Source organism: Amphibalanus amphitrite, unplaced genomic scaffold (genome assembly GCF_019059575.1).
Source record: "Amphibalanus amphitrite isolate SeventyFive unplaced genomic scaffold, NRLGWU_Aamphi_draft 000655F_arrow, whole genome shotgun sequence".
NCBI lineage: Eukaryota > Metazoa > Arthropoda > Thecostraca > Balanomorpha > Balanidae > Amphibalanus > Amphibalanus amphitrite.
In genome coordinates this window covers 368,842-381,647 of record NW_024882149.1, presented here as the reverse complement: position 1 = coordinate 381,647, position 12,806 = coordinate 368,842, and the positions used below count along the sequence as shown (strand labels likewise).

The 12,806-nt window shown below is 46.7% G+C and overlaps 1 protein-coding gene and 1 long non-coding RNA gene across 2 annotated transcripts in view; both read left to right on the top strand.

Annotated features, from left to right (window-relative positions):
* Window positions 1-48: 48 nt before the first annotated feature.
* On the top strand, window positions 49-1,902 carry LOC122364085. Its single transcript, XR_006253485.1, has 3 exons — window positions 49-104; window positions 863-1,042; window positions 1,462-1,902. It is a non-coding gene; the product is annotated as an uncharacterized LOC122364085 (long non-coding RNA).
* A 1,795-nt stretch (window positions 1,903-3,697) lies between these two features.
* Window positions 3,698-12,806, top strand: part of LOC122364087 (5'-3' exoribonuclease 1-like) — an 87,918-nt gene continuing 78,809 nt past the window's right edge. The window contains exons 1-6 of the mRNA XM_043334151.1: window positions 3,698-4,049; window positions 6,230-6,361; window positions 6,596-6,690; window positions 6,964-7,177; window positions 8,724-8,888; window positions 9,201-9,365. Of these exons, the coding sequence (XP_043190086.1) occupies window positions 3,975-4,049; window positions 6,230-6,361; window positions 6,596-6,690; window positions 6,964-7,177; window positions 8,724-8,888; window positions 9,201-9,365 (846 nt within the window). The 5' untranslated portion in view covers window positions 3,698-3,974. The remainder of the gene's footprint in view (window positions 4,050-6,229; window positions 6,362-6,595; window positions 6,691-6,963; window positions 7,178-8,723; window positions 8,889-9,200; window positions 9,366-12,806) is intronic.

Below are 12,806 nucleotides of genomic sequence, written 5' to 3'. Positions count from 1 at the left end.
GTTGCATGCCCTGGATGCAGGAAAACAAGATTGAGATGATTGGATCAAGATGTATCTTTCGTGCAGATGTATCAAGATGTACCTTTCACTTAAGATCCATGCAGGTGAGGTTCCAGTGAAATTTGAATTCGATAGGTAGCCATTTTTGCTTTTGCTTTGATACTTGTGGTAAGGAAACATGATTATTGTTGCATGAACTGCCCACTGCCCATTGCTGTCTTGTCTCGCGTTCGATATCCAATCACCATTCTTAAATAGCTCACCTTGCCATATGGAAATCAGATTTTAGGAGGCCACTAGGCTTGTGGGGCCTGGTTTCAATGAGCTCCCAGTGCTTAGGACAGTCAGGCTCATATGTTGGTTAAGGTGAGGTTCAGGTAGGCCAGTATGCACTCTGCAAAGCATGGCAATTTCGACAAGATCTCGTCTGTGCTGGCTTGTCCGGCTGGTGAGGGTTTGGTGTAGCGTGGATTTAGCTTGGTGCCTGCTGTGGTCAGGTGGTGGGGGATGTAGTGTAGTGCATTTTAAATGTGGCTTGGTGATGGACATGATAGACCCAACAAAATGGATGGCCAAAATTGAAAAAAGCATTAATGGAGCTTTGACATGCAATTTAGTGTGCTCTCGGGCTGATAGGTGTGCGGTGGTCAGAACGGACTATGCCAGTGCTGGTGCGTGGTGTTCCTATGCTCCATCATGGGTGTCATTCCCTGTTGTGACCCAGGGGGTCTAGTCAAAACCTTACCTATTTCTGCTAACCTAAACCTATTTCTTACAAATTAGGCAAAATGTGATTATGGTATAATAATAAAATGATTCAAAAGTCTTCATTTCACTCATATTAAACCTGGCCCTTTTTCAGGCGCAAGCTCTGGATGAACTTCTGCGGTGACGTCGGCATTCTTACAGGAGAACCCAAGATTCGCTGTACCTGTATGCATTTCAAAACTGAAGAATTGATAGCAACTAGTAAATATTTGAAGTTGCAGCCAAATGCTGTGCCTTCTCTGCTGCAAGAACTACATGTCACCATTGAAGCAAGGTAAGTGTTAAAAGAAATTGTTCACCTTCTGTGAATAATTTGATGAATAAAATTTAAAAAGATGTGTTAAAAATTTGATGAATAAAATTTAAATGCATTCTGACTTAGAATTACACACTTCTTCTAAAGGGATTTCAGTATTTTAATGATTAAAGTTATGAACACTAACAGCTGAACAACCTATCAGCTGCAAGGGATTCTGCTCCTGTAAGTGCTCTCATCGCTGATTGGCCACTGTGTGTTGAAGAGGTTTCTGCTAGCTGTAAATGAGCACTAGAACATGAATTTAAGCACCAATATTCACTGATAAAAGGTGAATATCTCAAACAGTTCAAATATAAGGCATACGCAAATCTGCTCTATCAGACTGCTATCTCAGTTTAAAATCCCATGTTAAAGGTGAACTATTTCCTCGACAGGACCAGCTCGACTCCTGCAGTAGGACTCCAGCCTCGCCCAGTCGTCGCCGCTCGCCAAGACCTGCCGGACTCCTGCAATAGGGGTCCAGGGCCCAGGCTGACCCGTTCGTCCAGTAACCGCCGCTCGTCAGCACCAGCTGGGCTCCTGTAGTAGGGGTCCAGCCTCGTCCAGTCGCCGCCGCTCGCCAAGACCAGCTGGGCTCCTGTAGAATGGGGCTAGGATGACCCGTTCATCAACCGGTCCTGAAGTCACATCGCTGTCAGCCAGCCGAACTCAGTACATAAGTCACCAACCCTGAATGTTGCCAGCCAAAGTCGGCAGTTTCCTTCGGACAGTCATCTCACCAGTGTTGTACAGTGTACAAGGTTAGTGACGCAGTTAAATGCGTCAATTAAATGCGAGGACGTGCGCTTGTATGCAGCGTTTTGTCATGTTGAGCTGCATGGGTGTCGATTTTCACCGAATTGAGGGTGCCCAGTGCCCACTGCCCGGGCGCAGCAAATCCGCCGCCGCCTTAGCGGTGACCTTGACCCGCACCGTCTGGTCCAGTGGTTTATATAGACATCTTCCTTGCACTAGCTAGTTTTATGTGGCCAGGTTGATTGCCTGTCAGCGCGGTCACGCTGTCGTCTTTCGATTGGTGCGCTTAAATGCGGCGAGATGAATGTAGGATTTCCCTATTTAGTACCTGCGCCCAGCTCAACTGGAGCCTTCGGACGGCGCACCTCTTGGCCGGCGTTGTTATCTGAAACTTATTATCTCGGGCGTATGTTGCAACTTGTTGATTGCCAGCGTCGTTGTATTACGTACGCGGAAGCAGTAGCGGCGGAACAATTTCAATTAAGGGGAAGGGGGGGGAGGCACTGCCGACTTTTGATCCCATTCTTTCCATGTAACGCCCATAGAGCCCATGTTAAAATGCCAAAATCAAAGGGGGGCACGGTGCCCCGGTGCCCTCCCCGTTCCGCCGCCTATGCGCGAAAGTACCAACAGTTTCCAGTTGTTTGTGTCCCAATGTTTTTTATGTTTTTTATTATGTACAGGGACCGGTTGTCGATATCAATGTTATCGGTTGTTACTGGACAGGACAGACGGCTAGACAAGGGATTCGTGTAGAGTAGCAACTGCTGGTCCCCGTACCAGTATTGAAACTGCACCAGTACCAGCATTGAAACTAAATATAAGATATCTCAGAAGGTTGCGCTTTTGGAGTGAGTTGTGGTGCTTAACGCCGTACCTACATCATGCTTAATGAATGTGACCGTCGTGTTTGTGGGATCCCCGTCGGTACTAGTGGCAGCCCCACGAATCGTGGTAGATCATAAAATAGGCATTGAGTTTAAAAGCGAGGCCACGGTCTCTCAGCAGTAGCGGCAGAACACCTTCAATTAAGGGAGGGGGGGCACTGCCGACTTTTGGTCCCATTCTTTCCGTGCAACGCCCATAGGGCTAATGTTAAAATGCCAAAAGTAAAGGGGGCACGGTGCCCCGGTGCCCGCCGCCCGACCCGTTCCGCCGCCTAGTTTGCCTCTCAGGGTTGGTTCGAAAATGGGCACGGCCGAGGATAATCTTCGCCTCCAGTTATCATTTTGATATATCTACGAAACGGTTGCTGGGTGGTACACGAAAGCAGCTTTTTCAGGTGAGTTGAAAGGGGAAGAGGTTCTTTGAATTACCATTTCGGTCCATGGTTCTAAAAAGCGCTAGATTAAAACTATTGTTATAATTCCTATCGACTATCGTAAACCATCGGACGCTCGACGCTGCATTGGCATTGGTACGATGTGCCGGTAATCGCTCGCCGAGAATGATAACGTGGCAGCTTTACTGATATGTAGGATTATCAATCAAATGTAATAGAAACGATATTAAATCCACTACCCGTGAAATAAGCCTGGCTATCTGGTCGTCGAAGCCAGGCAAATATATGCTTGGAATGGCACGTCCATTGTCCATGACATCATTTAATTGAATTATTTTCCTTCTTAGCACTTAAAATACATTCCAGCGACACAAAACTCCCAAAAGTCTGATATCTTGCCCGTGGTATCGTGGTACGATCGGCGAGTACCTTCCTACGCAATGTCCATGGCTATGCGAAGTCTAAGGTTGGCCTACATAGCCTTGGTTTGGCCTGTTTATCCTATTTCATATCGTATCTATGAAAATAAAGTGTTCACGATCGCATAGCTAAACTGAGAGCAAAATATTTATTTGCATAACTCCGGCAATACCCCTCGCTTGATACTATTAAAAAACATTGCACACGATCATGCGAAGCCGTGAATCCTACCGCCTTTATTTAGCGCCGGCGTTCCCGCGTTAATAATTTCTCCTGAATCGGAGGACCAATAATCAGCTGACGCACCGTTGTTTTGATGTCGGCGGACCGTGCCAGCCTGACTGTAGAGAGACGACGGACGACGGCGAGGGGAGAGATTTCTCTTTCTTTACCTAAGCACTGAGTCGGGATTTAGTGAATACAAGTTCAATTAGATAAACGACCGCAAAGATGGGAGTACCAAAGTTTTTTAGATGGATGTCTGAACGATATCCTTGCCTCAGCGAGATTGTCAAGGAATACCAGGTCAGTAGGCGGAACTATGGTCAAGCGTACCCATTTTCGGGAACGCATTTTCGTTCCCATGTTTGGGAACGACAAACCCAAATATGGGAACGCCATGTAGGCATTATTTAAAACAAGAAAAAGAACCGTTAAATGACGTCCAAAAAATATAAAACGATCGTGAACCGCCTGATATTTGTCTCAATATTGTTGGGAAAGAGTTTGATATTGTAAGGCCCATCGTAGTTTCAAATCCTTCCCCTATTTCTAAAGCAGTCCATCATCCGGGCCGCGAGCCCAAATTTGGGAACGCTCTCGTACACTGGCGCTGCAAGCGTTCCTTATTATGGGAACGGCGTACCCAAAATTGGGAACGATTTCACCGACGCCTTTCAGGGGCTCTTTTCATTAGCAAGCATCACGTCCAACGCCGCAAATTATTGTTAACGCAACAATCATCAGATGACCTTTCCGGCAAGACCGTTGCATGTTTCGCCCGGTCTTCTGCGCTTTTATTCCCGTCGATCTCGCAGCGGACACGCCCCCCTCTGCAGGATTACGTAATCCACAACGCTCAGCGATGTTCAACAAGGTCTTCCATACCTATATCCACCGTCCGCGCCGAGGGTGGAGACATGTCAAGCACCTGTCTGCTAATCACCGAGAGTTGACGAGCACAAGAAGTATCCAAAAATGGGAACGCTGAATATGTTACACCCTCAAAACACCTAGTCCCAATGAAAATCTAGTTTTTTCCTTTCTTAATGAGTGTAAGTGGCAAAAGGCCTGGTAGGATGGGCACGAGGAATGATCGAAATCAGCATAAAAATTATAAATAAGCCACACAGAGCGACCTATATCAGAGAAATTCCCCCCAAACGATCATGCTTAGAAACGCCGAAGACAAAAACCACGCTCATGACGCTGCTTATAAAACAACGCTAAACAGCTAGCATCCAAATAAAATATGTCTTTCAGGGCTGATAAAATACAGCTGAATGATTTTAAACCACTGAAACTGAGTTTACAACAGTAGTTCGGTAAAATCACTGACGTTCCACGCGGTCGATCGCCCCGACACCAAAAGTCAACAATATTACCTCGGGACTGTCCGCGTGTTCGCTTGCATATGTCAGCATCTGGTGTCGCTAGAATGAAACTTCATAACCAGGCGAAAATTATTATACTTGACCTCAAAATGTAAAAAATGCTTCATTTTCCTTAAAATTGCATGTTAAATGTCGTATAACCCATATTTCCACCATTCTGTCATTTTTAAAAAATCATTAAAAATATCATTCCACGGTCAATTTCCTTGTTCCACGGTCAGATTAAAGATAACTTTATGGAGATTTAGTAGATACTTAAATCAGCGTGCACTTTTTTGAGACGTGATGCACTTTTGAGTTTTAGTGGGCGAACGGCCGAAAAATTGCCTTCCGTTCTCATAAATGGGAACGCCCGTTCCCATATTTGGGAACTCCGTTCCCAAAAATGGGAACGTTCCTATATTTGGGTACTCATGACCATAGTTCCGCCTACTGAGGTGAGATGAATTTCAAAATGTGCAATTTCAATTTAAAGCCTTGAGCAGTGCTCAAGGCTAAAAATCTAACGCTCAAGGCTTAAGTGTATGTATGGTGTGGATTTTGTGCGGTGCAGTGCAGCTTTGGCTTAGTACAGTGTGGATTTAGTGCAGCATGGTGCGGACTTGGCTTGGCGCTCTGCGAGTTTAGTGTAGCATGGTGCGGATTTGGCTTGGTGACAGACACAATGGAGCAGACGATATGGATGAGGAAAATTGTAACGCACTGTTGGAGCCTCACCATGCAATGCAGTATGCTCTCGGGAGCCCTCTACGTCCCAACCTTAGCGTGCTGTGCCTGCAAAGCGGACATTTTCCAGCTGTGTTTGAAAGCTTAATATGGATTTTGAACTGGGGCCTGTGCATCTTGTTGACCTGTGAGCCATACTTTGCCATATGGTTGAGCACCACAATTTGAATTAAGAGAGCACCTCATCAGCTTAAAGGCAGTTTCAATAAGCATATAATCATTTCTCAATTTCCCTCAACTGTGTCACGGGCCAAGACTGCACTGAAATACAAGTGTGTGCGTCGCAAGTGCAGGTCCCTATACTGTTGCAAAATGACCTTTCATGAAGGGGCTATGAATTGATGACCAATTTCCCTCTCATTTCAGATTCCTGAGTTTGACAATCTGTACCTGGATATGAATGGTATTATCCACCCATGTTCGCATCCAGATGACTCTAACCCACACTTCCGCATCACCGAGGAGACAATATTCAACAACATCTTTCATTACATTGAGGTGAGATCAGTTCATGGGTGTCTCAATAAATCCTGGCTTCAATCTTCTCAGCATTGATTGGCTGAGTGCTTCACAAAACATATTGATACAGCTGAAATATATTATGTTATTGCTCAGTCTGTGTTTTGATCATGATTAGGTGTCACTATATCGCTTACCTCGGCTCCCTTAAAACACCTCGTCAATATTGCAATGGCAGTGAATTGGCACGACGGTCACAGTTATGTTCCTCAGGTTCTGTTCCGCATGATCCGCCCGAAGAAGGTGTTCTTTATGGCGGTGGACGGCGTGGCGCCCCGAGCCAAGATGAATCAGCAGCGCGGCCGCAGGTGAGTGCCTCTCGTCGGACCGGTAGCCGGCACGGGCGGCGACCACACCCTGGTGTTTTGGCCCCGTGATACCGGGTACAGTCGTATGCGCCCTGCTCAGTTTGCGTTATACCATACTGCGGCGCCTACCTAGCGTAATGACGTCTGGGACGCCATGACGTTATTGTCTCCTTTCATTACTGCCGCTGTGTTGTGCCATCAATGCGTCCGCGACCCGACTCGACCTGTTCATGTCCACGCACCCTTCTCTGACTCCCCCTCCCCCTGCCTCAGGTTCCGCTCAGTTCGCGAGGCACAGGACCGGGAGCGCGAGGCGCGCAACCGCGGCGAGGTGCTTCCCACCGAGAAACGCTTCGACTCCAACTGCATCACGCCCGGCACGGGGTTCATGGTCCGTCTGAACGCCCAGCTGCGCTACTTCGTGGCCAGGAAGATCAGCACCGACCCGCTCTGGCAGGGCATCCGCGTCATCCTCTCGGGACACGACGTGAGTGACAGGGCGGCCGCCCTTCCTGGCCGTGTATTCGTATGTACCCAACTGTGTATCTCTGTGTACCCAACTCTAGTAATTTCTGAAGCTGGCTGCCAAACTTAGCACTAGATTGCCTCTAGACCAGTGGTCGGCAGGTCATTCGGGGTCGTGCCCCCTTTTTGGGCGCCAGGCAGGGCCATTGCCCCCACCTACCAGACCCCATTGCTGACACAACTAAGTTTACTGAAATTCCATACCGTCCTGGAACTCTTTGGGCATTTGTGCATTTCCAATGCATCAAATTTAAAACATGACTCTTCCTCCACAAGACATTTAATGCCTATATCCCAGTAGCGGCGGAACACCTTCAATTAAGGGGGAGGGGGGAGCACTGCCGACTTTTGGTCCCATTCTTTCCATGCAACGCCCATAGGGCTAATGTTAAAATGCAAAAATCAAAGGGTGCACGGTGCCCCGGTGTCCTCCCCGTTCCGCCGCCTATGCTATATCCCATTTAACCCTTGTACGTATAGGGGCGGCGGGTGGTTTTTCGTTAAAAGCTCACGTAAAAGGCATTGGATCACGACCAAATTGTACCCTCGAGCCCATCATTTTTTTTTTTCACCAGCCCGGAAAATATCATGACCTGAGACCAGCTTTACCAACAGAAAAATAACCGCCTGCCGGAATTTTTGCCTCAAGACCGCTTCACATACGGAGCGTAAACGCGATGGGCTCGTAAGCGGATAGGGCTTTACCGTTTACGCTCCATATGTGAAACGATCTTTAGGCAAAAATTCCGGCAGGCGGCTATTTTTCTGTTGGTAAAACTGGCCTCTGGATCCATAATGACCGTTGGCTTATGAGCTTTTTCTGGAGATCATCTTGAGCCATAAAATCTCACTTCAAGAAGTTATAGCGGGTCCCGATTTTCTCGACACTTATCATTGCCCTCTTGAATGAGACGGAATGACCAAGGACCTTAAAAAGGGGCAGCAGCGGCTTCCTATGGTCACGGGTAGCACGCTCGTCTTTTTTATGCACAGCTCCATATCAGAGTCCGAGAGGCCGCGGGGTCCGATCGACTCCTCCCCCTTACGTTAGCGGCTGTTGAAACGCCAACAGACGGGCGACGGTTAAAAGTTGCAGCTGCTTTTGAACGACTGTACGGAGGGGTGAGATGGTGAGGCGAGCAGGTACGTGAAAATTGGTATCTAATCAATAGTGTGCTGTGCCTTTGGCCTGGGCTAATCTTTGAACCCTGGGATGCAACAGTCACGATGGCTCCATCACTGGAGCTACAAACTCTAAAAAGATAGGCTTTCTCAGAATCCCTCATTACCCCCACCGAAAGGGCTCCATTACCCCCAAAGGGGGAATGCCCCACCATTTGCCGACCCCTGCTTTAGACTCTGGTTTTCTGGTGTACGCTTGACTCCCATCTCCCCTACTCAGGTTCGCGGGTGTGCATATGAGTCACCATAAGTGGTTAGTTAGTGGTGTGCATATGACAGTGTGGAATTATCTAACTGTCCCTCATCCCCGCACCGTACCTACTCAGGTGCCTGGCGAGGGGGAGCACAAGGTGATGGAGTTTATTCGGTACGAGAAGTCGCTGCCTGACTACGACCACAACACACGACACTGTCTGTACGGGCTGGACGCCGACCTGATCGTGCTGGGCCTGTGCACGCACGAGCCCCACTTCAGCCTGCTCAGAGAGGAGGTACGGACCGCGGGAGACAGGTCAGGGTACAGAGAAGGGACTGTTCAATTCTAGGTACGGGAGGCGTCCGTGCATGAGTCAGGATACATGGGAGGAGTACAGGTCAAATTGCGGGAGTACGGCAGTACTCCTGTATAATTCTGACACAGGAGAGGAAAGCATGATCATAATCACAATATTATGGAGCCCTAATAGCCATGCAATGTGTGATAAATCGTGGCGCACCTATCTGCCGCCGCTGTACCGCCCTCCGGTCCCTCCCTGCCCCTCCCGCGCTGGGTGTCTGATGGCGCCGGCGCCGCGCGACTGCAGGTGCTGTTCACCAAGCAGCAGACGAAGCGGACCACGGTGCCGGAGGAGATGACGTTCTACCTGCTGCACCTGAGCTTGTTCCGCGAGTACCTGGGGTACGAGTTCAGCGACCTGGAGAAGGATTTGCCGTTCAAGTTCGACCTGGAGCGCATCATCGACGACTGGGTGAGTGTCTGCCGTCAGAGGTGACGCTGAGCTGGAGTGGGGATTTTTTTTTCTTTTTTTTTTTCACTTTATTTACACATGCGAAGCACAGCACATCACTAAAACATATCTTGATATTACATGTGTCGCCTGCCTGCAACACATTACACAACCCATAATCATATGTTGATCGAACCAGTCGACCGTAAGCGTTATATCGCTATACCATTTTCAACATAAATACATCGCCATTTTGCAGCAAAATGTTTCATTCGATTTTCTCTCAAAGCGATTATTCTCTCTGCCTCATAAAACTGTTCTACCTGTGATTTCAACTGCGCCATCACGAGTGTCCTACCATCCCTACGCTGGACATGTATGTAACGCTTCGTTAACAGAATGATGACATTAATGACACATGGCACCTGCGTTGCACCGAACAACACGGAACGAGCATCGCACGGAACATGTGCAGGTCGTATTCTCGAGTTCATATTACGAAATAGCCTAATCCAAAGGGCGTGCACAGGTGGACAATTGTATAAATGATGTACGAGAGTATCGGATTCTCCACAATAGTCACAACTCTGCGTGTCTATGACTCGTCTGACGTGCAAAAAGCGTTTAGTTGGCAAATATCTGTGCAACACCTGAAACTGAAAGGACTGAAGTTGGGTGGAAGCGCAACACGTGTATGGAATCTTAAGGTATGTGGCCCAAGCTTCTGGGGCTAGATGCTCGGCTTCCCACTTTATTAGAGACTTTGGTTTTTGACTTGTCAAACCTAAAAGATATAACTCTTTTGTCCTTAAATTTACGATCCGCTTTACTTTTGATCCTATCCGGCAGCAAATAGCAGCCCCTCTCATCTGTCCTACATCAAGAAAGTCTCCAGATCGCCGTAAATATAACTTCCAATCAGAAGGGATAGCTCTTATTAATCCTTGATACAGAAGGCTGTTCACTCTAAAGTTGTATTTCTCGCAAAATTCCGCGTATGTCATTAACTGTCCCTGGGTTGTAAGCAAGTCGTTAATGAATATAATTCCTTTCTGATACATTCGAGGGAAGAACACAGGACTGTTATCTATCAATATTTTTTCATTATACCACAAAATCTCTTCTCGAACTGTTTCGTTAGAACCGGGGCAGGGTTTGTGGAACAACTTCTTGAATTTCCGGAGCAAATCTTTGTGAAAGTCGCTGAGTCTACATCTTTCCAAGACCTGTTCATTGAATCTAGTTCTCAAAAAAGTGTTGACCGTAAACGGGCCAATGCGAGATCGGAATATATCACCAGATCTCGATTCATGTCCCAGTAAGCGCACCACCCAACTTAATCTAAGCGCGTTGTGTAAACTATGCACTGATGTTGCACCCAGTCCACCTTCTTCCACCGTTTGGTAGAGCACATCTCGAGAGACTTTCGGCGGACGGCCGCGCCAGATGAATTTCATGATGAGGCTCTGAATCCTGCACAATGTCTGTTGCGGAATTACCAAAGATGCCAACACATAGTTCAGTTTTGATACCGCAAGGCTCTTGGCAACGGTTATTCTCCCTTTTATGCTCAAATGCCTTTCAGACCACATATTTAGCACTACCCTTATGCTATTCAATATAGGTTCGAGATTGTCATCTAAGCACTGCCGGCTCGCGGAAAACCAGACACCTAAAATCTTAATACTCTCTGATGGCACTATACCACACACTGGCTGCGTCAAATCCTGACAAGGTCCAAGACGCATAATTTTAGTCTTGTTTAGGTTCAATTCTAACCCAGAAACTTCCGAGAACTCTCGCACGATCCGTATCAGCTCGTGAACTGATACCTCATCCCTTGCGAAAATCGTAGTATCGTCTGCGTACTGGGTCAACTTCAATTCCACTCCAGATACGGAAATGCCTCTAATTCTATTTGAAGCTCTTATTTTTAAGGCCAACATTTCCACAGCTAGCGCAAAAAGCATTCCAGAGAGGGGACATCCCTGCATGATGCCCCGCTTAGGCGAAAACCAGTCCGAGGTAAATCCATTGTTAATAATCGCAAGCTCAGATTGATTATATAGTAATCGTACCCATCTCGTAAAATTTGGCCCAAAATTGAATCGCTCGAGCGTATTGAACATGAAATCATGTTCAAGAGAATTGAACGCTGCCTTGAAATCAAGGGCACATAAAAATCCAGAACGTCTATCCACTGCTGTGTAGTCGATAACGTCTTGTATAATTCTCAGACTGTCGCGAATATTCCTGCCTTTAATAAACCCATTTTGATCACGATTCACCAGGACATGAATAACCCTTGCTAGTCGCACTGCAAGCACTTTGGCAATGATTTTATACACTACGTCCAGGAGACAAATTGGCCTTTTATTTTTTAACTGCTTTTGGTCTCCTTTTTTGGGAATCAGTGTAATTAATCCCCTGCGTTGCGTGACAAATAATAATCCCGTTTCAAATGAATGATTTATATAATCAGTCACCAGATCTCCTAACTCATCCCAAAAGCAATGGAAGAACTCTTTGGTAAATCCGGAAACTGATGGGGCTTTATTTCCTGACATTAAATTTAATGCATTCTTGCATTCTTCCTTTGTCATCATTCCCTCGCATGTTTCTCTCTCTAGGTCTGACAGCTGAGGAATGCGGTCTGCAAACTCCAGGTTTCTGTTTGCTGTTTTACAGGAGGAGTGCAAATCTTCAAAGTAAGTTTTGCAGGCGTTCAGGATCCTCCTATCCCCCGTCACAGTTGAACCATGTTCATCATCTAACACGTATATTGCTCTCTCCGTCGCTTGCTTTTTGCACAGACGCAAAAAATATTTTGATGGTTTTTCTCCTTTCTCTATCCAATTTGCCTTTGAGAATAGCATAGCTTTTTTCCCCGCATCCTCTTTTATCGTTTCTAATTCAGATTTGACTTGTTGATATCTCTGTAACGTATCCTGTCCGCTTGAACCCAATTTTTGTTCCAGATTGGAAACTGTCTCCTCCAACTCCCTCTCCTTAGCGCGCCTGACCTTCGCAAGCTCTTTTCCTTGTTTAATACAAAGTGCCCTTATATTGCTCAACATTACTTCCAATAGCAATCCCGGGATATTGCAATCCGAATATAGCCCTACTCTATTCTTAGCCTTCCCTATCTCCTCCTTTATTGCCTCCTTTAAGCAGTCACTCTCCAATAAGCTATTATTTAGTTTCCAGAACCCAGGACCTCGTTTACCATTAGCTAACTTCATCTGTAATAGTACGACGCTGTGGTCACTCATGATCCCTGGATCTATTGAACATTTTTCAATTTGTTGCGAGCGGTGTATTCCAGCACTTATTATGAAGTAATCAATTCTCGATTGCTGAAGCGGATTTAGTCGCCTCCACGTAAAGCCTGTATTTTTAGGGTTAAGTTGCCTCCATATATCAAGCAAATCAAATTCCTCCATAATCTCTTTTAAAACTTCT